This window comes from Porites lutea, chromosome 11, assembly GCF_958299795.1.
Source record: "Porites lutea chromosome 11, jaPorLute2.1, whole genome shotgun sequence".
NCBI lineage: Eukaryota > Metazoa > Cnidaria > Anthozoa > Scleractinia > Poritidae > Porites > Porites lutea.
Window position 1 is genome coordinate 342,501 of NC_133211.1, and position 22,391 is coordinate 364,891.

The 22,391-nt window shown below is 38.8% G+C and overlaps 1 protein-coding gene across 5 annotated transcripts in view; it reads left to right on the plus strand.

Moving 5' to 3' along the window:
* Positions 1-22,391, plus strand: part of LOC140952818 (transducin beta-like protein 2) — a 51,412-nt gene that overhangs the window by 25,725 nt on the left and 3,296 nt on the right. For 4 of the 5 annotated variants that reach the window (XM_073402269.1, XM_073402270.1, XM_073402265.1 and 1 more), the window contains 6 exons: positions 2,595-2,803; positions 3,304-3,390; positions 3,555-3,616; positions 4,306-4,379; positions 11,013-11,062; positions 13,272-13,466. In XM_073402269.1, coding sequence (XP_073258370.1) covers positions 2,595-2,803; positions 3,304-3,390; positions 3,555-3,616; positions 4,306-4,379; positions 11,013-11,062; positions 13,272-13,466 — 677 coding nt within the window. The remainder of the gene's footprint in view (positions 1-2,594; positions 2,804-3,303; positions 3,391-3,554; positions 3,617-4,305; positions 4,380-11,012; positions 11,063-13,271; positions 13,467-22,391) is intronic. The other variant, XM_073402267.1, reaches the window with a different exon arrangement.

The window sequence follows — 22,391 nt, forward strand, 5'->3', positions numbered from 1 at the left end:
GTCTCTCTATAATAATAATTGATAATAGTGGAGCTCTAGCACGTGCAAAGTGCACATGAGTGGAGCTCCATACTAGGAAAATTTGGTAATCCATGCATCCGACAAATTTTGGTAATCACCTGACCATCACCTGACTGTGAATCCGTCCACACCACAGGCATACCAATGTAAAATAACTCAGTTAACAGGCATGACACCACAGGCAGCTTGAGGTGTTTTTGGCGGGAAATTGCATGACCACCAGGACTTTTAGAAAAAGCAGCAACAAAGGCGAGCCTTTTTAGATCAACTGTTAGATGTTATTTTTGATGTCTGCATTTACATGGATAACATAGAAAGAGCTAGAGTGATTGATTTAAAATTCGTTACAGAAAAACACGAAAATTTCATAGCGACGGTCAGAACATGAGAAATGCTAGCAGCAAGCTAGGACATGCCAGCAAGGTGAAAATGAGAGGCAGTGAAATAAGAGCAAACAGGAACACAAACAACAAAATTTTTGGTGAGCACCTAAGACAATTCCTCCATAAAAAATAATGTGTTCCTATAGGAAATTTCACATTTAAGTTTGACAAATTGCATTTTACTCGTGCAAAACCATAACATAGAAATGTAGAAAAAAGTATGCTGCATGTTGATTTGTTTTTTTGCTCATGAGATCTACCGGTATTTATTTTGTTGCCGTTCTCATTGCCATCACCATTTAGCATTACACAATTTTCTTTCTTTGTTTATAAGTATCTACTTGAGGAGAGCCTCACTTTTAGCCCAGGCTAAATCTATATATTATTCTGATCTGCAATATTTTGGTATGGAAATGTGAAAAACTTGACCTCCACAAAATTGTAGTGAATATGGTAGAAAAACTCTAAATTGAAGGGTTATCCAGAAATTTTTAGCCTCTTTTAGTTTTAGAAATTTCAAGGCAATATTTGCTTCTTGATAAGCTAGTTAGAGAAAAAAGTTGTTGCTTGCCCCTAGCTCTCCAAATAAGGCCAGTCACTGGACAATGTCTGGATGGATTGGGGAGTTGACCGGTCAACCTTTTGTCTTGCCGGTCGTTTCTTGTCATGTTGACCATGCAGTCACATTTGATCGTATTAAAAATGAAATAAATTAAAATTTACATACTATTCAGTTGTTTCAGTTGTTATCAGTATGTAGCGAGTCACTGTGTATTTTGGAACTTTGATCTGAAATCCTGGGTGAAATGCAACTATTGTTTACAATTTATGCATTGAAACAGGTATCGAAGTTCACGCACTTCTAGTCCAGTCACAAAATTAAAAATGTTGTCACTGTTATATGCTAATTTTCAAGTTTTGCATTTCTCCGTGCATTTGAATGAAAGTATAATGCAAAGGAACTATACTTTATAAAACCAATAATATTATTCTACTCTTTGCAAGCTTTTCTATGTGTTTATCTTTTGCGTGCATAAACTAAAACATAAAAGGTTATACAATGAAAGACAGTGTACCTATCAAAACACATAAGCTTATTATCATTAGTCCGACTTTTGGTCGAGGGATAGAAGGTACTATGTCAAGGGTCGACTTTTTCTGTTTTCTATTTTTTTTTTTCGCTCTTTTTATAATAATAAATATTCTTATGTCCCATGCTATCCAGTTGCTGATGAGTCAGCATACGTACACCAAAGTTATACCTGCAATACTTCAACATCTTTTGAGACTGCACCAACTAGATTGCAGTTATTAAATTCCAGACACACTAACAGCGTGTTGACAGCACAATCCAAAGTCTAATTACAATAAGCTGGGTAGAGATTTCACTGTAAAAAGATAAAAAAATACTCTCCCCCCCCCCCCCCGTTTTAATATGTGGAATTCGGTATCATTAAGGCTGGTAAGTGTTCTGCTTTCCCCTTTCTGAATTTTCTGGGTCCACCCCTGATAAATGCTGTGACTGTGCACCTTGCTGTAATTTGGCCGCAGCCCTAATCTAACATTGATCCCCTCTAAACTAAATGCAGTACACCAAGGTACAGTGAATCCTCTGTTAAGTGGACACCCTCTATTAACCGGGCACTCAGCCGGGTCCCAAAATTATCGTCTTATATTTCCCTTTATAACAAACCCCTGTTCAGCAGACACCTCTATTAAGTAGATGCGGCCACTAAAATAAATTGTATTTGCATGGCTAATTTGTATTGTTACATTTTTTTGTAAAGACCTCTATTAACTGGACACCGGACTGAATTGATAATAGTAGTATTGGATTACATCCTTGGAATGCATACTGTAGTTGATTGATAAAGATAAATCAGTACATTTGGCTGTCAATAAACTGTAGATTAGACTGACATCTGGTTGGTAATGAAAGGTAATGAACTTGAACTCTGAATAGCTTCCTTAACAACATGGAGCTTTATCACAGTACAGAGTACCCTCTGATTGTTAATAGTTGTAAACAAACATTGTGCAATTTTTACAAACCTCTATTCAGCGGACACTTGGGAAGGTCCCGAAGGTGTTTGCTTAATAGAGGTATCACTTTAGTTGTTATTTATTTCCATTATTTCAAAAATTGAGGTTCCTTCAATAATTCTTGCTATCATTTTTTTTTTATTTCAGAGCTTTCATAACTGCTTTAGCAAATGGAAACACAATTCGAGTTTTTAAAGTGAACAAGAAGAAAGATGGGTCTGGAGCTTCGGTTACTGGGGAATTTGACTTTCCAGTCAAGCATTCAGCAGAGATAATAAATATTGCTGTGGCCTCCAGTGGAAAGTTTATCATGTCTTGCTCTAGTGATACAACTATAATCCTATGGAATCTGAAGGGTATGTCTTTTCATTAAAACACATCATCTTTAGGTCTATATGGCCAGCATTAGCATCAAATTTCTGATGAGGTAACATGAAGGTGGATTTCCAACACGTTTCATAGTGAGAGCTTTTTAGTTGAACATTACAGAGATCACACCTTTCTTAAAGTCTAGTCACGTTATAACAAGTTACACATATTTTTGTTCATTTGTTCTTTTAATAAATGGTTGACCCAGCAGATGAGAATGTTAGTGATTTTGGTTACTTCAATTTTTATTAAAACTCCTGGGTGTGAGCTAAAACTACTCACGCATTCAAGTTTTGTCTTGTTAAGGACAAGTTGTTACTTTCCAAGTGATAAAATGCCACTTTATGAGTGATAAAATGCCTTATGTTTATCTGAAGTACTGGAAATTCTAAAATTACAGTGTGATCACAATCTTATTGTTTGCTAATATTACTGGTTAGTGCTGAACAGCAGCCAATATACACTTAGTTTTATTTATATGTAACAGGTGAGGTGCTCTCCATTATTGACACTCATCAGATGAATAACAGCTTTGCAAGTATATCTCCTTGCGGCCAATTTGTCGCATCTGCGGGTTTGTTCAATATTCTTTGTATTGCATTCTTTGTATTGCATTCTGTCTGATCTACTGTATCTATTCTAGGATTTCTCCATTTTATTTTATTTTTCTTCATGTACTGAAAGCTTCCTCCCTGATTTTACAGTAATCCGTAATTTTTTTTTCTTTCCTTATGTCAGGTTTTACCCCTGATGTGAAACTTTGGGTAGTGGAGTTTACAAAGTCTGATGAATTCAAGCAGGTCAATCTTTTTTTTTTCACAAAATAAGTTTAAATTATGTACCTGATCCAAACTCTTTGTATTGACCTAGCTACAGTTAATTAAGTATAGAAAAGGACAGTGCTTTGGATTGTTTGATGACCTGAATTAAGAACATAGTGATGGGTAATTGTATCTGATCATAAGCAAATTTTAATATTCAGCTTTGCCACCCTTAAGATAGACTTGTTGAGTGCCCAGAGTTTTTTTTTCTGTATGATTTATATTTAAAGAGAAAGAACAGTGATTGCATTTCAACAGTTGATCGATATGTCACATGTATAGGATGTAAAACAAGTGTTTTCTTTGCCTCTCTTGATCAACAGCTTACTGTGCTACACCTTACTACTTTTCATTAGTCAAGTTGATCTCTAATTATGCTGTATCCTTGGAAATACTCTTACTACCTGTATTTTTGTCTTTGGTATCTCTTGTAGGGGAATTTACTTGCAGATTGAAGTTTATTATGTCTATGACATTTTTAAATCTCATCATGTTGGACCGATGGTGTGTCTAGAACACCGTACAATCTGTATCTTTTCATTTCTTTCATTGTTTAAACTAACAGGTCGACAAGAGCAAACTCGTTTTCAAAACAATGGAACTGATATGAAATTAAGTACATATCTTGCCTGTAAGTTTAAACTTTTATAATATTTATTTTGTGGCAGGTTTCAAGAGCAATGGAGTTAAAAGGACATACTGCAGGTGTTTATCACTTTAGTTTTTCATCAGATTCAACAAGGTACGTGAACAGTTCTAAGAATTATACCATGTTAAATTAAAGGAGTAGGATGCAAATGTTTCAACTGGTTTTTGTGAAATGAAACAGTTGAAATTGGTATTAAAATTAAATAACCCGAGTTAGTTTTTGTATAGGTAATTTTAGTGCTTATTTTGTGGTCACCCTATGCGAGTTGCCTGCCACAGCAACTGTGGAGCAGATATTAAGTACAACTAAGAAATGTTGGGAAAAATATCCAGGCCCCCAGCATTTCCTAGCATTTCTTAGTGTTCAATATCTTTTTCTTATTTCATCACACTTGGTATAATTTTGTTGTTTATTACACCTGTAACCTAAGGCGTTGACAAAGGAACTGCAAAATTAAGAAACATGACCACATTTTCATACAGTAGAACCTCCCATAAGCGACCACCCAAAATGCAAAACCTTGGTGGTCACTTATAAGTTGTGGTTGTCAGACCGCAAGGGCAAAATGTTTAAGTCAACCTATAATGGAGGGTTCTACTTATTCAAAAAAATACTGGAAGTTGACTTTTCCATGAAGAAATCATTAGCTATCAGAGCTATTCTATTTCACAGTTCATTTGCAGAAAATTTTACTTACAAGTGTACGTGACTTCTTGTAGAGAAATGTGCATAAAATGTCTGACGAACAAAAACTTAACTTCTTAAACTGCAACCTGAAAATCTGGGTATTTTTCTCAAGTGTAATGGTTAATATCGTAGTTATAGATCAAACTAATAAACAAAGTAATAGATGTGTAGACAATTATGACAACCAAAGAATAAATTGTTTTCTCTCCATTTTTACAATGTACTTCACTGTTCAGTAAGACCATGTGACAAGTGGTCGCTTACCGGAGGTTGAAAACAGTCGAAAATTCTAAAACCTATCAGCTGATAAGGTAAGGTGGTTGCGGTTACAAGAGGTGGTCATTTATGAGAGGTTCCAGTATAAGGCTTTGACTGAGAACATTTTTGGTGTTTTGGGAAGGTGGTCGCTTATAGGAGGTGGTCACACGTGGAAGTTTGATTGTATTAAAAGACATGTTTTGACAGCTCGACCATCATGAAATGTAGAGTTTGAGTATGGGTTCACTGTTTATGAGCCCAGAAGTCAAATCATAAGTTAAGATTGACTATGATTGTGCAGCTAAATAAAGTCCTGACTAGGACGGATTGTTCATGATGTTTTGTCATAATTAGAGTCAAGGTGAGTTGTGTATCAGCATTGAATCTTCATCATACACGGGTAAGTACGTGGTGTAAGCATCATATAGTGGTTTGACGTTAGTTAATATAAAGCCTAGCCTTCCACGCAGGCGTTTTTAGGGGAGCTCTTTTTCCATCCCTCCCCACAAACGCCTGCTCAATCAAAGACAACATTCCTTTCCCAAGCTTAGCCAATCACATGGTACTTTCCAAATTCTGGAAAGTTGACCTTGACTGCAAGGTAATCTGATAATTACTCGATCTGCATGAAACACTGGAAAAACTTTCTAACCTCCAATAAATGCTAGATTCAGAGCGGCAAAAATAAGATTTAATCAAATTTTAGAATACTCCATGCACTTCATAACCTTAACGAAGGAAAGAAAAGAAGGAAAACAGTAACTGTAGGGTCACGTTTTAGTCGCGTTTAGCCTGTCAACACTTTATTGCACAACTGTTTATTGGTCACTTACCACGCAAATAAAACAATGGGAAAGGAATGTTGTTTCCGGTTGAGCAGGCGTTTGTGGGGAGGGATGAAAAACAAGCTCCCCTAAAAATGCCCGCATGGGAGGCTATATAAAGCCCTACATAACCACATATAGCCTACAGAGTCCTACATAGCCATACAAAGCCATACATAGCCCTACATAACCCTACACAGCCATACACAGCCCTTCATAGCCATACACAGCCATGCACAGCCCTACATAGCCATACATAGCCCTACATAGCCGTACATAACCCTGCAGTCCTACATAGCCCTACATAACCATACAAAGCCATACATAGCCCTACATAACCCTACACAGCCATACACAGCCCTTCATAGCCATACACAGCCATACAGAGCCATACATAGCCATACATAGCCATACACAGCCATATATAGCCCTACTTAACCCTACTTAACCCTACATAGTCATACATAGCCCTACATAGCCATACATCGATTGCCCTACATAGCCATACATAACTATACATTGCCATACATAGCCATACATAAGCCTACATAGCCATACATAGCCAACTTAACCATACAAAGCCATACGTAGCCCTTCATAGCCATACATAACCCTACATAGCCATACATAGCAATACATAACCCTACATAGACCTACATAGTCATACATAGCCGTACATAACCCTACATAGCCATACACAGCCATACATAGCCCTACTTAACCCTACTTAACCCTACATAGTCATACATAGCCCTACATAGCCATACATCGATTGCCCTACATAGCCATACATAACCATACATTGCTATAGATAGCCATACATAAGCCTACATAGCCATACATAGCCAACATAACCATACAAAGCCATACGTAGCCCTTCATAGCCATACATAACCCTACATAGCCATACATAGCAATACATAACCCTACATAGACCTACTAGTCATACATAGCCGTACATAACCCTACATAGCCATACATAGCAATACATAACCCTACATAGACCTACATAGTCATACATAGCCGTGCATAACCCTACATAGCCATACATAGCCCTACATAGCAATACATAACCCTACATAGACCTACATAGTCATACATAGCCGTGCATAACCCTACATAGCCATACATAGCCCTACATAGCCATACATAACCCTACATAGCCCTACATAGCCATACATCAATCGCCCTACATAGCCATACATAACCATACATTGCCATACATAGCCCTACATAGCCATACATAAGCCTTCAAAGCCATACATAGCCCAACATAGCCCTACATAGCCATACATAACCCTACATAGCCATACATAGCCATTTATAACCCTACATAGCCGTACATAGCCATACATAGTCCTGCATAGCCATACACAGCCCTACATAGCCATACATAGCGCTACATAGCCCTACAAGCCCTACATAGCGATACACAGCCCTACATAGCGATACCTAACCCTTCATAGCCTTTATACATAGCTCTATATAGCCATACATAGACTCATGACTCATTGACTCATTTGACTCCTCTTTACCATCAACAAAGAGAATTTCATTGCTGAAGTGACCAGTGATACAAGTTAGTTAGGAAATCTAGGCGAAGCAAAGCTGCACATTAATTCAAATGTTACACCAAGAGCATTACCCTGCGGAAACTTTCCATTTGCATTGCAAGAGGATGTCAAAAATGAACTGGACTGACTAGTGGAAATTGGAGTTTTGGCACCTGTAGAGGAACCAACAGAATGGGTAAGCCAGATGGCTGTTGTCAAGAAACCAGATGGATCGCTAAGGATCTGTATTGACCCTCAAACACTGAATGAAGCTCTCCAACGGGAGCATTACAAGCTCCCAACTTTTAATGATGTGTTGCCCACTCTGAACAATGCCAAGATATTTAGTTAACTTGATGTAAAGCACGCCTTTTGGCATGTGCAGCTGGACAGTCAATCTAGTCTTTTAACGACCATGATCACCCCTTTTGGCCGGTACCGCTGGACTCGACTCCCTTTCGGATTAAAGGTTAGCAGTAAGATTTTTCAAAGAAAGCTGAACGAGGCGCTCAGTGGCCTCAGCAGTGCTATCTGTATTGCAGACAACCTGCTAGTGATGGGGTGTGGCAACACAAAAGATGAAGCAGCTGCTGACCATGAATGAAACCTCCGAGAGTAACAGAAATGGTGTTCACAGAGAAACATCATACTTAAGTCTGTCCTACGACAAACACAGGTTAAATTCATGGGTCACATGATAACCACTGAAGAAGGACAGGCAGACCAGTCCAAAGTAGAGGCAATCCTCAATATGCCAGCTCCCCCTGACGTACAATTCCTCCCAAATCTTGCCAGTGATTTACAGCCAATACAAGAGCTAACCAGATAAAATGTGGACTGGAACTGGTCCGCCGAATGTGAGGAAGCATTCATTAAAGTGAAGACGATTACAGAGGGCCCTTTGCTCATTTATTTTAACCCAGATAAGGAACTCGTCCTGCAAGTAGATAGTAGTAAAGATGGATTGGTTGCTGCCCTACTACGGGATGGGAAGCCTATTGAATATGCATCGTGAGCTCTGACAAGTCCAGAACAAAACTGGGCTCAAATTGAGAAAGAGACATTAGCGGTAGTATTTGGTCAGAACACTTTGATCAGTACAAGTATGGTAGAAAGGTTGTTATTGAGAATGATCACAAGCCACTTGCCGCCATCCTCAATAAGCCCCTCAGCCCAGCTCCTAAAAGCCTGCAAGCACTTATACTGCGGCTCCATAGATACGATGTCGATTTCCACGACATGGAGGGAAGCAAGCTTTTCATCACGGATACCCTGAGCAGAGCCTATCTTGATGTCCTCGATACCCATGTGAGAGTGATGAAAGTCAATGCCTTAAAAGGAGAGTCAGATGAGAGAATTAATGAAGTAAGGGAGGCAACTGCAGAGGATGAAAGTATGCAGAAGCTCCTTAGTATCATCAGGGATGGCTGGCCTGACAATAAGAATGAAGTACCCAGTGAACTGAAACCATGTTTTGACATGAGAGACACTCTAAGCCATCAAGACGGTGTTATTTTGAAGGGAGAAAGAATTGTGATCCCAAAGTCGATAAGAGACATTACAAAGAAGGGGCTACACTCAGCACATCTGGGTTACAACAGCATGATGAGATGCACTCGCGATACTGTATTTTGGCCCGCAATGTCACATGAGATACGCCAAGTGGTCGAAAACTGTGAAACCTGCCAGCTACACAAACCACGGAATCAGAAAGAGACACTGAGACAACATAAAGAGGAGGAAACCCAGTGGAGCAAAATTGGCGTCGATCTGTTTGAAATAAATGACAGAAATTATCTAGTCACTGTTGACTACTACTCAAAATTTTTAGAAGTTGATTACCTTTCCACCACAACCAAAACGACTAGGCAAGTCATTACCAAACTCAAAGGACACTATGCGAGATATGGGATACCCCTACAGATGGTAACTGACTCTGGCCCCCGGTTTCTCTCACGAGACTTCAGGAATTTCACGACCGAGTGGGCAATACAACATGCAACGTCATCACTCGAGCATCACTAGTCAAATGGAAAGGCGAGGGCCACAGTGGAGATTACCAAAACGATGATGTCTAAAGCACTACGGGATGGCACTGATCAATATGAAGCCCTACGGGAACTGAGAAACATGCCTCGCCAGGATACAGGCATAAGCCCTGCTGAAATGATGTTTGGCAAAAATACTCGATCACTGCTACCGTCTACAGGAACCAAGAGCATCCCAAGTGAAAAACAAGTTATGATGAAAAGAGCCAAGCGCCGCCTTCCCATTAAGAGTAACAACAAAAAAGGTACCTGAGACCTGAAGCGACTCACCCCTAGTCAATCAGTTTACTACCAATACAAGGAAAGAAGGAGACCTGAACGGAGAAGAGGCATTTTGTGGACTGAGCCACAGCGAGTGATCCTACATGATAGACGGGAGAGATGGTTTATATAGGAGAAACAGAGTGCACCTACACCCTACAACACCTGAAACGTCACCAGACAAATCCTCCTCACCTGCTTCTCTTGCTTCTGCGTTGAATTCACACAAACTGCTTGAGCACGTGATCACTGAGAAGTTGCAGGATGCCAACAGACTGAACAAGTCTCAAGCAGACAGTCCAACAAGGCACCAGCGAATAAGGAAGGAACCTGACTGGTTCAAAGATTACGAGTTCAAGTTTTAGTTTCTTGAACATTTGCGCATGTTGCAAAGAACTTATATTTAATTATCAAAGAGACACTTAGACAAACAACTGAACTTGTCTGTGTTATTCGTTTTTGCTTTATTTTATTTATTTTATTTTATTTGAGAAAGAAACATGTTGATACTATGTTGCTGTGAGCCCGCAAGTTGGTTTTAACCATAAGCGCCTGGAAACTATATATGACATGTGTGTAGGACCCACCATGTTTTTTAGATCTAATTCTGTCTTTACATACTTGTGAGACCTAGCTGCGTTGTGTTTTACTGCCTGAAGCAGCACTTGTCAACACACGAGTCACTTGGGATCTGATGCAGACTTTTCCACAGCCTATCAGGGCTACACCCACCCCCCAAAAAAACCTTTTTTGCTGCAAGATATGTTTTATTACTGTCAATGTTTTCACTGAGCAGTTATTCAGTCAATCCAATAATAGTTTCGTGGTTGTCAGGCCTCATTTGAAGAACCATAGGGGTTATTGTTTCATAATTGTTTTTACTAGAAGTTCTCCTCAAAGTTGTCCACTGCATGTGGGAAGTTGATGATAGTACTATTAAAGTGTTTTTATTATTATGACTTATTATGACTGCAGTCAGTGGTAATTACCAGCTGCTTCATTGTTTCTACAGTAATATTTTTAATGCTGATTTCTTGTTTTCTTTGCTTGTAGCCAGTAGTAAAGCCCCTGAGTACTAAGTGGTTTTTTTTTCAGGATGGCAACTGTATCCAAGGATGGAACTTGGAAAATTTGGGACATTGATGGTGAGTCGGTATGACTGGTTTGTGGTTGTGTGTGATTACCTGTAATAACTTTTTCAATAACGTGACTCCAAAAGGGTACTCTTACTTCTCACTCAGCTCCTCTCACTGTGGACTGAAGCCTGTTTGAATGGCTAAGTAAACACGGTAATGAAGGGAGGAGAAAGAAAACATGGACTTTGTTGCACAAAACACAATACATAGGAAGGTCAACAATCGATTTACTATCATTTCCCCTTGAACTGTAGTGATAGTGAATATTCCTTGCATCAGATCTACAAGTACTTGTGCAGTCTACTAAGAGCAGTTGCCATTTGAAAAAGCGTCTCTAGCGCCGATTACTATCGGTTATATTTATACTTATCTGAGATACACTATATATTAATTTATGAAAGTCAAAGTTTTGTAAAAAAAATGCACCTATCAGTCTACCAACATATTTTCAAAAGAAACCTGCACCGCGTATGAGATGACCTTGACACAGCAGCCTTTTTTCTACCCTGCGCATGTTAAGTGTATATCACCATCATTAAAACCTATGAGATTCCCTGATTAGGAGCCCCCATAATAACCTGACAGCTGCTTATAAATTCTGGGGTATGTTCCTCTTTGCCCAGACTCAATTCAGCACTTGCTGTGTACCAACATATCGACCTATTTTGCTACTCTCAGAGGACACATTGTGGTCAAGACCACCTAAGTATACCTGTGTCAACGAAATGCTTTTAACTGTCACCAAATGCCATACTTTAACAATATACAAGAAACTGGGAGATGCCTAGGTGACAAATTTAAAGACCATTTATGCGCCAGATGTCTACCTAACACTGATCTCCCAATTAACTGACTATTTTTATCCCCTGATTACAACGTTGGGAACATGCTGGTCACTGTGATCCATTCTGGCTTCAGCAGTGCAATTTTTAGGCGCAGTGTTGAAAGTAGGATGATATTTAAGCTCTGGACACTAGACCCAGTTGGTCGAAAGATTGATCTCAATTGTATTTGAGTAGTATTGTAGGCACCGAATTACCCCTTTATGCGCAGGAATCTCATTAACTTGGGCAGGAATTTATTAACGCCAGTGACGTCATAACCTTTTGTCAGAGGGCCAAAAAGGCAGAACAAAGTCAAAAAGGCCAACGTCAGGACAAAAGTGACGAAAATAACTTGCGGGCCATGTAAATTAAAAACCTGTCTGGTAGAAAAACAACAAAAGGAGTGAAAACAATTAAAATGAGGAGGTGGATGGAAAACAATGGAAATGATGAGGAGGATGTGGTGGTGGTGGTGTAAAGTTTTCACTCTTCACGATTGATATCATTACAAATAAACTGTGTCAAAATAAAAAGTCAATGCAGAGTCGATGCGGTGGAGGGAAAACAAAACTAAAAAATGAAATTAGAAAAAGAAAGTAAATAAAAAGTGGAGGAGTAGGAGAGGTATGGAGTAAGTAAGACATTGTCTTACGTGCTGAAAGAACTACTTTGCCTTTGCCTTCATTAATATGCACAAGAATTAGTGAACCGGAACTAGGACAATGACAGTGGCAGAAAATAGAACGTGAATAATTACGTTACCGCTCAGCATGTTTGACTTTATTCCCCAGACACCATGAATTAACCAATGAAAACGTTTCATATATATTCTCTAATCAATCAATCGAAAACCAAGACATTTACCGACCTAAAAGTAACTAGAAAACCTGTCAGACAGGTAAAACTAATTGAAAATAGCACATGATCTTATCTTAATGAGATTCCACGGCATTTTATTCATGAGGTAAAGACAAAAGGTTATAACATCATCGGCGTTAATGTATTCCTACGCAAGGTAATAAGATTTCTGCCCAAAAAAGCATAATTATGTGCCTACTATACTGCTTATTTGAACCTCCAAAAGTCAGTGCAAGCAAGTAATGTACGACACATCTTTGTTTTGTATTTATAAGATCAGTTGCACATCCATTTTTCAGTTGCTTATTAACCACTCCATGGTATGACCACTGTAGCCTGCCACGAGTATACAGCTATATCGAAAAAGGTTCCTTTGGTAATTGGTCATAAGTAATTGGACATTGGGCATTTGGGCATATGGAACAATGCAATGATTTACTTGGGTGACCACCAAACAATAGCTTTCCAATGCTCAATTCCTAAAGGAACCTTTATTGAATCAGCTATATGTTATGTTGTTGTTGTTTTTCATTTAGTGGAGTTTAGTAAGAAACAGGACCCACACCTGCTCGTCACTGGAATTTATGATGCCTCCTTTGGAGTTTATAACAACATGCTTATTCATATGTCTCCGGATGCGTATGTGACAGCTATTGCAATGGGAAGGTCTGTAGGGATTTTCAATACAGAAAATGGAAACTTGGAAGAACTTCTTGAAGACGTACATGGAGGTAAGAGAAATAGTGACAAATAAGAGTCACTTAACACACGAATGGCAGTGAATCAACCTATCAACATACTTTGTAAAACTGAATGGAAAACAGTTTAAAGTCGCTAGTTAGGGCTTACGAGAAGATGTCAGTAAGAATCAAAGATCGGGCGGACAGAGCTCAAAATTTGATTTCGCTTATACTTTGTACATAAGTAGGCCCAGGTACTATACAGTCATATGAAATCAAGGTTTATTTCACTGAATAAGGTTTCGTTTGAAAGAAATCTAATTTTAACTGTTTACGGTTTTTTTCGTCGTAATTATCTTGAGATTTGCCAACTTTCACAAAGTTATTAAGTCATTTAATCGATCGTTCTAAAGTATCTTTGCGGATATCCAGTTAAACTAAAGTTACTTTAGTCCATTTATTCCAAAAACAGCTCGCCAACGCTGCTCACAAAAAGTGTATGAGTTTTTGAGGAAGCACACCAACATCCTTCCTGAATTTGGTTGAATGGCTGGTCCAAACAACAAGTCAGAACGTGTCGCGGTACGCGACGAATCTCACCAGGAAACCTTTTGGTCATCTTTAAAGTATAGTTTTAACTTTCTACAACTTTATTTGTTTGGGATCTTTTGTACTTTTTGGGCCAATACTTCTTAAAGTGAGCACAATTTCACCTTCCGCCATGTTGGAATGTCTTACATCACGGAGACAGGCAAAACGGAAGTCACCGGTACGGAATCAAACAGCACAAAGTTTCACCACTTATCACTATTATTATACATTCAACGCACTATCTCTTTTCTGATTGGCCGAAAGCGTACAGTGAATTTTCGAAATCTGCACCTGGGACGTCATCTAGCGGTAGATTATACAATAATCATGTCAAGAACATTCAAGGTCACGGGTAATCATGTCATTTATGACCGCAGTGCATGATTTCTAAGGATAATCATGTCAAGTTCACGCTTTGTGTTCCTTGCCGTCAGTGAAGAAGCAAAAACATAACTTCCGGTCAAAATAAAGATTTCGTGAATTCTTTTCCTCCACATTGTTAAACCCAAAGGAAACGGAATATAAAGCTGAAGATATCAATGCGGAATTCGCTCACCCGTTTATTCGACGTCTAATGACGGTGTCAGAGGTCGATGCATGACGTGTAGGAAATCAATGTCACTATATCATGCATGGAATCACAGTCCTGAATAAAACCATTGCCAAATTGCCGTTAACTTTAAAAATCAAAGGCTCCTAGGAGCGAGCTCATGGATGAATTGAATCGTAAACGTGCATGGGTGCAAAGTGCCACTGCTCTTGAATTTCGTGATTAGATTTCGTTATTGTTGACAACCGAATGTTGAAGATTATCACCTCTGTATTTATAGTAACTCAGGAAGGCTTGAGAAACATTCCGTTTTGAAATTCATTTGTTTTAAACTGCTTGGGCACTGTAACATATTCACTTTCCGGAAAGGATCCTTCTTAGTTTTTTTTTATATTTCATGACTTTCTCTGTGTGTTGGTTAAATGATAGATCATGTTTACATTCTTTAGCATTTGGTTTTTGGCATCTGCTTTTTGGCATACAGTGTCGGTTTTGAAAAGCATTTCGTATTTCGTCAGCATTTCTTCGCTAACTTTTTGGCACCTCTATGGCACTCACGCTTATCCTTGCCCGAAGCTGTACGTGTTCTGACCTTAGGAATCCAAACCCGACACAGTCGAATGTCCGATTGCATGTGCACTTGAATATTCTAGAAACTTATCGGCGCAGCATTTTATTTAACGCTTTTTACTTGTAAAATAATTTGCTTCCTCATGTGAAGGTCAACGTCGCTTTACAATTCGAGGATCTTTTCTTTGCAGCTAAGGCTCTTTGGCTTATTCGCTCTTCGCTGAACGAAATCGCATCGTCAGGGTTCGATAGTTCTTTCAAACTCCTGTCGATAGCATCTCCTCCGGGCATCTTCTCCATATCAAGTAATATCGGGAACAAATCTGCACAATTCGCCCAAATATACAACAATGATCCACGCGCAATTATTTCAAAGTCCTTTTAACAGTTCCAAGTCCATCATTCCATGCAGATGATATTGTCAGTGTTCTTTAGAATATTTCCATTTATACAAATCCCATCTTCGGCTGGCTACTCTTTTGTGTCGGGAAAAAATGTACCCCTTACTAGAACCCTCTAGAATATGCCAAACATATGCGTAAAAGGCACTTGGAACAAAAGTAATACTAAGTAAGGGAGGTAACAGTAAAGTGTTTAATTTGACTTTAATGAATAAATTAATGAGAATCGAGTGAGTGAGTGATCGAGTGCCATTCGAGTGCCTCCAAAACCCCATGGCATGACTACGTCATCCATGAGCTAATAGGGACTTAACGAACCAGAACGCGACGCATTTTGAAAACACCGAAACTGAGAAGGGCCCGGGGCGAGAACGCCGTCACGAGCGCGGGAAAACAAAGTTACGGATGCGAACGCGACGACATAGGCAGAGCTGTGCAAATCCTTTAAACTCCCCTAAACACATTTTCGTTTTATAGCTGGTGTTATACATCATAAATGGCAACATTTAGAGGGGCAAGGGAAGCTTTATTGTTTGCCTATCAAGATGGAAGAATTGATGATACAGAGTTTGCCTTGTTGTACGATTTAAATTCTTCTGGAAATCTCGAATTTTCTTATTGGAAGTATGGTCGCTTCGATCTTGATTCTATGACAGATGATGAGTGTAAGGCTGAGTTTCGGTTTTTCAAGAATGATATTTATTTACTCGGAGAGGTTCTTGATATTCCAGTCATAATGAAATGCCCTAATGGCGTTCTTATTACTCATTTTCAAAAGGTTATACAGCCATAGATTTGCACTGTGGTCATTATAACACAACGGGGAAGGAGAAAAAGTCATAGAAAAATATATCGAGTCTAATGCAATATATAACATAACATTGTAATGCCTGCAACCTACTGACCACCTGCCCCTACCCCTTATCCTGCTTTTTGGTTATTACTGACCACAGCCTTGGGACTGAAATTGACAACTCACAATTTTTTCAATACAACTTGATTGTGTCTTAATCATTAAACTGATTTTAGTCAAGAGTACTGTCAACCATACAAGAGAGATTTTAAAATTAGAAATGTGAGCTTAATATTTGGCCTCAACATACTCCCTCCCCAAGATTCCCAGCCCTTTTTATCCTAGGGAGTTTTTTAAAACCTGTTTTCGAACAAATAAAGTATCACTAGTTTCTTTTATAGCAGACTGTACATACAGAATTTTATTGCAGTTTACGCAAGAGAATGCAAATTTTCAAAAAAATTATTCAACTATTCTAGACAAAAAATCTTTTCTAATATGCCACCATCCAATGAGATAACTGCAATAATAGAACATAACAAAATGCGGGCTCCTCGGCACAAGAAAAATGCGGTGCCACTGTTGAAATACAAACATTGATCGCTGACAGAAAACGTTCGTCGTGACTCTTGTCAAAACAAAGACAATAGTTAATACATTATACAAACTGCTTTTCAAAATCAAGTGACAGCTATACCAGCAATACTAGTGAATTTTAAGTGAATTAGGTAGCTATTTGTTCACAAGTTTGTCCAACAAACTGATCGTCTGATCAGTGCTTTAGATTGTCACTAGATTGGTCTTGTTGCTGTCTCAACATCAGTTGTTGTGACGCCAAGAGTTGCTGTTCCTGCTGTTGTTGTTGTTCTTGCATTAGCCGCATCATTTCACTTTGATTCGGTTAATTAAAATACCCACATGATCCCTTACGGACCTTTTATCCACAGCAAAGACAGACTTGGGACAGGTATTCAAAGTGTTGGCTATTCTATCCCAAACGTCGCTTCTTTGCGACGAACCCTTTCTTGTTTTGAACGGCTTCTCGGAAAAACCTCTCTGCATAACAGGACATCGTGCTCGCTTGTCCAGTACATCACATTACTGCGTGAAAAAAAGAACAGTCTGTTTTAGTTTGTTTTCAATGAAGAACATAAATATAAAGTTTAAACTCACTTTAATCTTATATTTAAGCAGGACAGGAAACTGAATCTTCTAATAAACTAAATTGGACTTACTTGCAAGTTTTCGACTTTGGTATCGACTTTGGTATCGACCTCGTCGGGTCTGCGTGTTGTCCATTCATCATAGCGATAACCAATTGACCTTCAGTAAAAGGCAAATTAAAATGAAGAAGAAGACGCGTTGCAGTTAAGCGCCAAGCATGCGCAGTGAAGCACTTTGTGAGCAAATTACTTCCGGTGACGTTTCAGGCTGCGTCGCGTTCTGGTTCGTAAAGTCCCCAGTAACATGGAGGCAGTGACTTTTGTGTATTACCAAGGTAAATCTCACTTGCACTTATAATTTTAGACTCATTTTATCCAAAAGTAAGACGATTTTTGCACGGTACTTTCTCACAGTTTCAATATGGCGCTCGTCGAAAGATCTTGCAAATTGGCAAACTTCGGGAAGGTCGTATCGAAAAACTGAAAAAGATCCCAAAGAAATGAAAAGGAAATATAAAACATCTATCCTTAAACTGTAGAGAAAGCATATTCTGAGGATTTATTTTGGCGTACCGACCGGGTTTTTAGGCAGGTCTTTTATGTCACTCTAGAACCATTCAGAAAAGGCAACGAAGTGCTTTCAGCGAAACACTCTCCACGGGTCGTATAAAGTAAATCATCTGTCAATATACACAATATTTAATTCACCAAGGGGCAAGCTATTTCTTCATAGTAAGAAATCATTTATAGGGTTTATCCCGCTAACTTGAGAGAGTCACGAATATGTGAAATTTCGGTTCATCAGAGGTCATTTTGGTTCAAAACGGACCCAACCGATTTTATTTAATTTCCCTTATAAGAGCAAAAATTAGACTGAACTAACCCTATTTTGTTAACTACTATACAATACTCTATCAGTGTAAAAAGTATCAGCGAAAACGAATCTTGAGCTGTGTCCGCCATTTGGGGGTTATCTCCGATTCTTACTGACATTGACTCTTAAAAAGGACAAATTAATCGCTGGAAACACATGAAAAGCCGCTCTTGTTAAAAGGGACAGATTTGTAACGAAAAGAACAACAATTAAAAGCACAGAAATTATGACCTTTTAGTCTCTCAAACTGTGAGGCTCATAGCGAGATGCCCGACTAAAACAGACGTAGAATTTTCCTTTCTTGAGTCCAGAATCGGTTGTTTAAGACAAAATCTCTTCAACTAAACACTCACGAAGCGTTTTCATGCTTGTACACAATATTCTTATAACACGAGCACCACAACATACCTGTGTGAATTCTGTCTGTCAACAAATTCAGGAAATCACACAATTAACCACGTTCGCGGCACTGATAAAACTATCCACAACCAACCAGGCACAATAACATTAATACGGGCAAAATATCATTAAAATATCAAATTAACCGACCATGGAAAACAACTTCTACCGTGTGCACTGATTTCAAGTGTAACTGTTTCATGTCACGCAGAGGGATGGGAAATGATATGTAGGGGAGGGGTGGCGAAAGATGTAAACAGCATTAAAAACATGTTTTTTGTTTTTACTCTACTGCAACTTGTTAGGGGTTTTTTGTACTGAAAACATAAGAAAAAAAATGGTCAAGTACTGAACAAGCCTCAAATGAGACAGTTGCTAAAAAATCCTGGAGGTACCTTTTTGCAAATCCAGAGAGATTTCCATTTCGTTCCATGAAACTATAACTACAAGCTTTAGGACACAGCTGAGACATTAATTTGTAACACTTTTCAATGTAATCTTTATAAATTTATAATTATTTGCACATAATTCTTCCTTATTAAATTCACGATAACGTCTCGCACTATTGTTTATTTTAGGAGGTAGCTAATAGCATTTAAAGAAACAAAAGCGGAAATGTTTTCAGGTTTAAAATCAATCAGAAATGAGAACAAAGGCCATACACAGAGAGAGACGGTAACAGTAGGTTCAAACCAACAAATTTCGCTAAGCTACCTCACGAAATAACTATAAAATCCAAAACTGCGATAGTCGTTGTTCGCGGCTAAAAGATGTACCAGGAATTGACCAGTATTTCACCTTTTTCGTCCTTTTCTTTTCAACATACGACATTTTTTTCGTCTTATTAAACTCGTCATTTTGCTTGGTACGCTTACTTTCCTCTTTAGTTCAACGTTCCCCTATAAGTAATGAAAGCTGATCTCCAACAGACACGCAACAAACGTTTCTCAACTGTGCTTTGAGAATCCTGAGAACTTAGCCAAAGTTAGTGGTCAATTGTGAGTTAACCTACCGTAAAATTCCGAAAATAAGCCCCGGGCCTTATATTTTTCAAAGGCCCTTTTTGAGGGGCTTATTTTTGGAGGGGCGATTTAACGGAAAGTTTTTGCGTTACCGGTTTGAGGGGCTTATATTTGGAGGGGCCTATTTTCGGAATTTTACGGTATTCCTTGTTTTCTGTAGTTCCTTATATTTTGGTATATTTCTGAGGGACACCAAGAGCAGTGTATAGGAATTGTGCTAAGCTCAAAATCAACAGAAAAATATGAAATCCCTGACTAAAAAAGTATTCCAAACTATCTCCATCTTCTCTATTTGCTTACTTTTGGAAGTACATAAGTAGGTTGATTATGATCGTCCGGGTAAACGAATAGGACTGTTGTTGACAGTGACTGACGTTTCGACAAGCTGTGCGATATTTCAGAGTCTGAAGATGACTTCACTTTGACCCCCCCCCCCCCCCCCCCGCCTCCCCGGCTATAATTTCAAGAGAATGAGACTTTTGCTGTTATAGACAATTAAAAAATGAGAAGAAAACCATTTGAAAGAGCATCACATTCTATTTGGAGGGTTCGGTATAAATACTATGAGGAAGATCATATGAGGCCCCTGTGTAGACAAGCCTGCAATGTGGGATTCAGCACCTTGGTTGGTTCAAGTTGTATGTTGTAATGGTTTGACTATGATGGGGCTTAATACAAACTCGGTAGAGGCGGAAGGACAGTGTAAACGGTTATAAAAGTAGAATAAAATCAGCGTTGATGTCTGCAAATCAGTGTGACAAAGTTGTCTGAAACTGGGACACTAACACTAACAGCATGGCGAACTCCCTAAAACATGCAGTATTGAATTATGAATTCATAATATGCCACCCAGGCTACAATGATGCACTGCCTTTTCCTTACATTAAAGCTACTCAGTACAGTCAACTCCCTTTACAACGGACACTTTAGAGACCTTGAGTTAGTGTCGTCATTAGCGAGAGTTTGTAATAGCGGAAGTTTATTTCAGTCAAACGTCTGTAATTAATTTTTTGCCCGGGATTTAGCTGCTGTCCGTTATAGCAGGGTGTCCGCAAGGCAAGAGTTGACTGTATCAGGCTGCTAAAGCGATACGTCTATTAGGCTACCGTCGCCCCTAATTTCCATGTGGCCGCTTTTCCATTGGCAACGTAATCGGCTCAACGCAGAAAAAGAGGTTTCTAGTAGTGCAGTTGGGGGTTTGGCCATTAATTCTTTCCAGACTTATACAAATTGCTGTATATTTCAAGTACGTGAGCAGCGACCATGACGAAAGAGCGAGAGTCCTCTGCACTTGCTCTGATGAACAGTGCATTACACTAAATTGGCCTAGATCCAACACTCGACACCCTTGCACGGAAGCATTCATGATGTCTTCTTCTAACTAATATTCTAACTGAGTAAACGGCAAATCACAAGACTACAATGTGTGTTCTAATGTATTCAACGATTATCGGCATATACATTTTGAAGTCTTCACTGTAAGCGAAAAAATGCTACAACAAGTTGCAAAAGTACCTGACACACTGTACCGTATTTTGGCATAAATGACCTGTCCATGATCTTGTGCTTGTGATCCCCCCTGCACCCCTTACCAAAGTTGCTAGCAATACAAAACCATGCTCAAAACTTGGAGGAACAACTTTGAATGGGAGGGAGGAGGGAGGTCAGTGTTATATTTCACAGACCTGTGACCAGGAGCGATTTGAAGCAAGAAAGGTCATTTTTTCGCGGGAGTGTCTCAACAGTTTTGCAACTGGTTGTCTGAATCCTTCATACCTCTATAGCCGTGGTGCACGATTATTATTTTATTTATTTATTTAGTCACTCACAAAACCTTATACAACATGAGCAAAAGGTGTTAATTAAATTATAAAATTAATGTGACAAGGAAGCCTAACGAAGCTTGAAGCTTATATCAACAGGCTTCCTTCATCTACCTAGTGAACTTAACTCATGGCTGAGTGCAGAGTGAGCAAGATCAGAAAATAAAGCGACAGATCGGCTATCAGTGAGATAATTCTTTAAATTTTTTTAAAAACAAATATAGAAGGAGAGCTAATTAGTGAAACAGGCAACGAATTCCAGATTTTAGGTCCTCGGTAAAGGATACTGAATTGCGTTATATTTGTTCTACAAAAATGAGGTCTATACTGAGAGGCTAGTCACGTTTCGTATTGATGGACTTCATTACTACTTAAGAACAAGTCATTAAAGCTACTACTAACTAGGCAAAAGATTACGGTGATAAGAATACATAAAGGTAGCGACAGAAAATGAATTAATACTAAATATGTCAAGGACTTTAAGCTGGCTAAATAAAGGGGCGGTATGTCATCAAAGTTTGGGATGATAGGTAAAAGCGGGCTTTCGCAATAATTCCCGCACTTTGCGAAATTTCTTTTGAGACGAAATCAATATGTGGTTTCCAAGAGAGATGCTGATCAATAAGAACACCTAAACATTTTGTCTCCATGACAGGTCGAATTCCACTGATCAGAAACGATGACCTTTTGAACTTGTTCAAGTGAATATCTGTTTCCTAGGAAGTCCGCTAACATGATTGACTGGACAGAAAAGTGCTAAAGAAATTCTTTATGTTTAGAAACCTTGGTC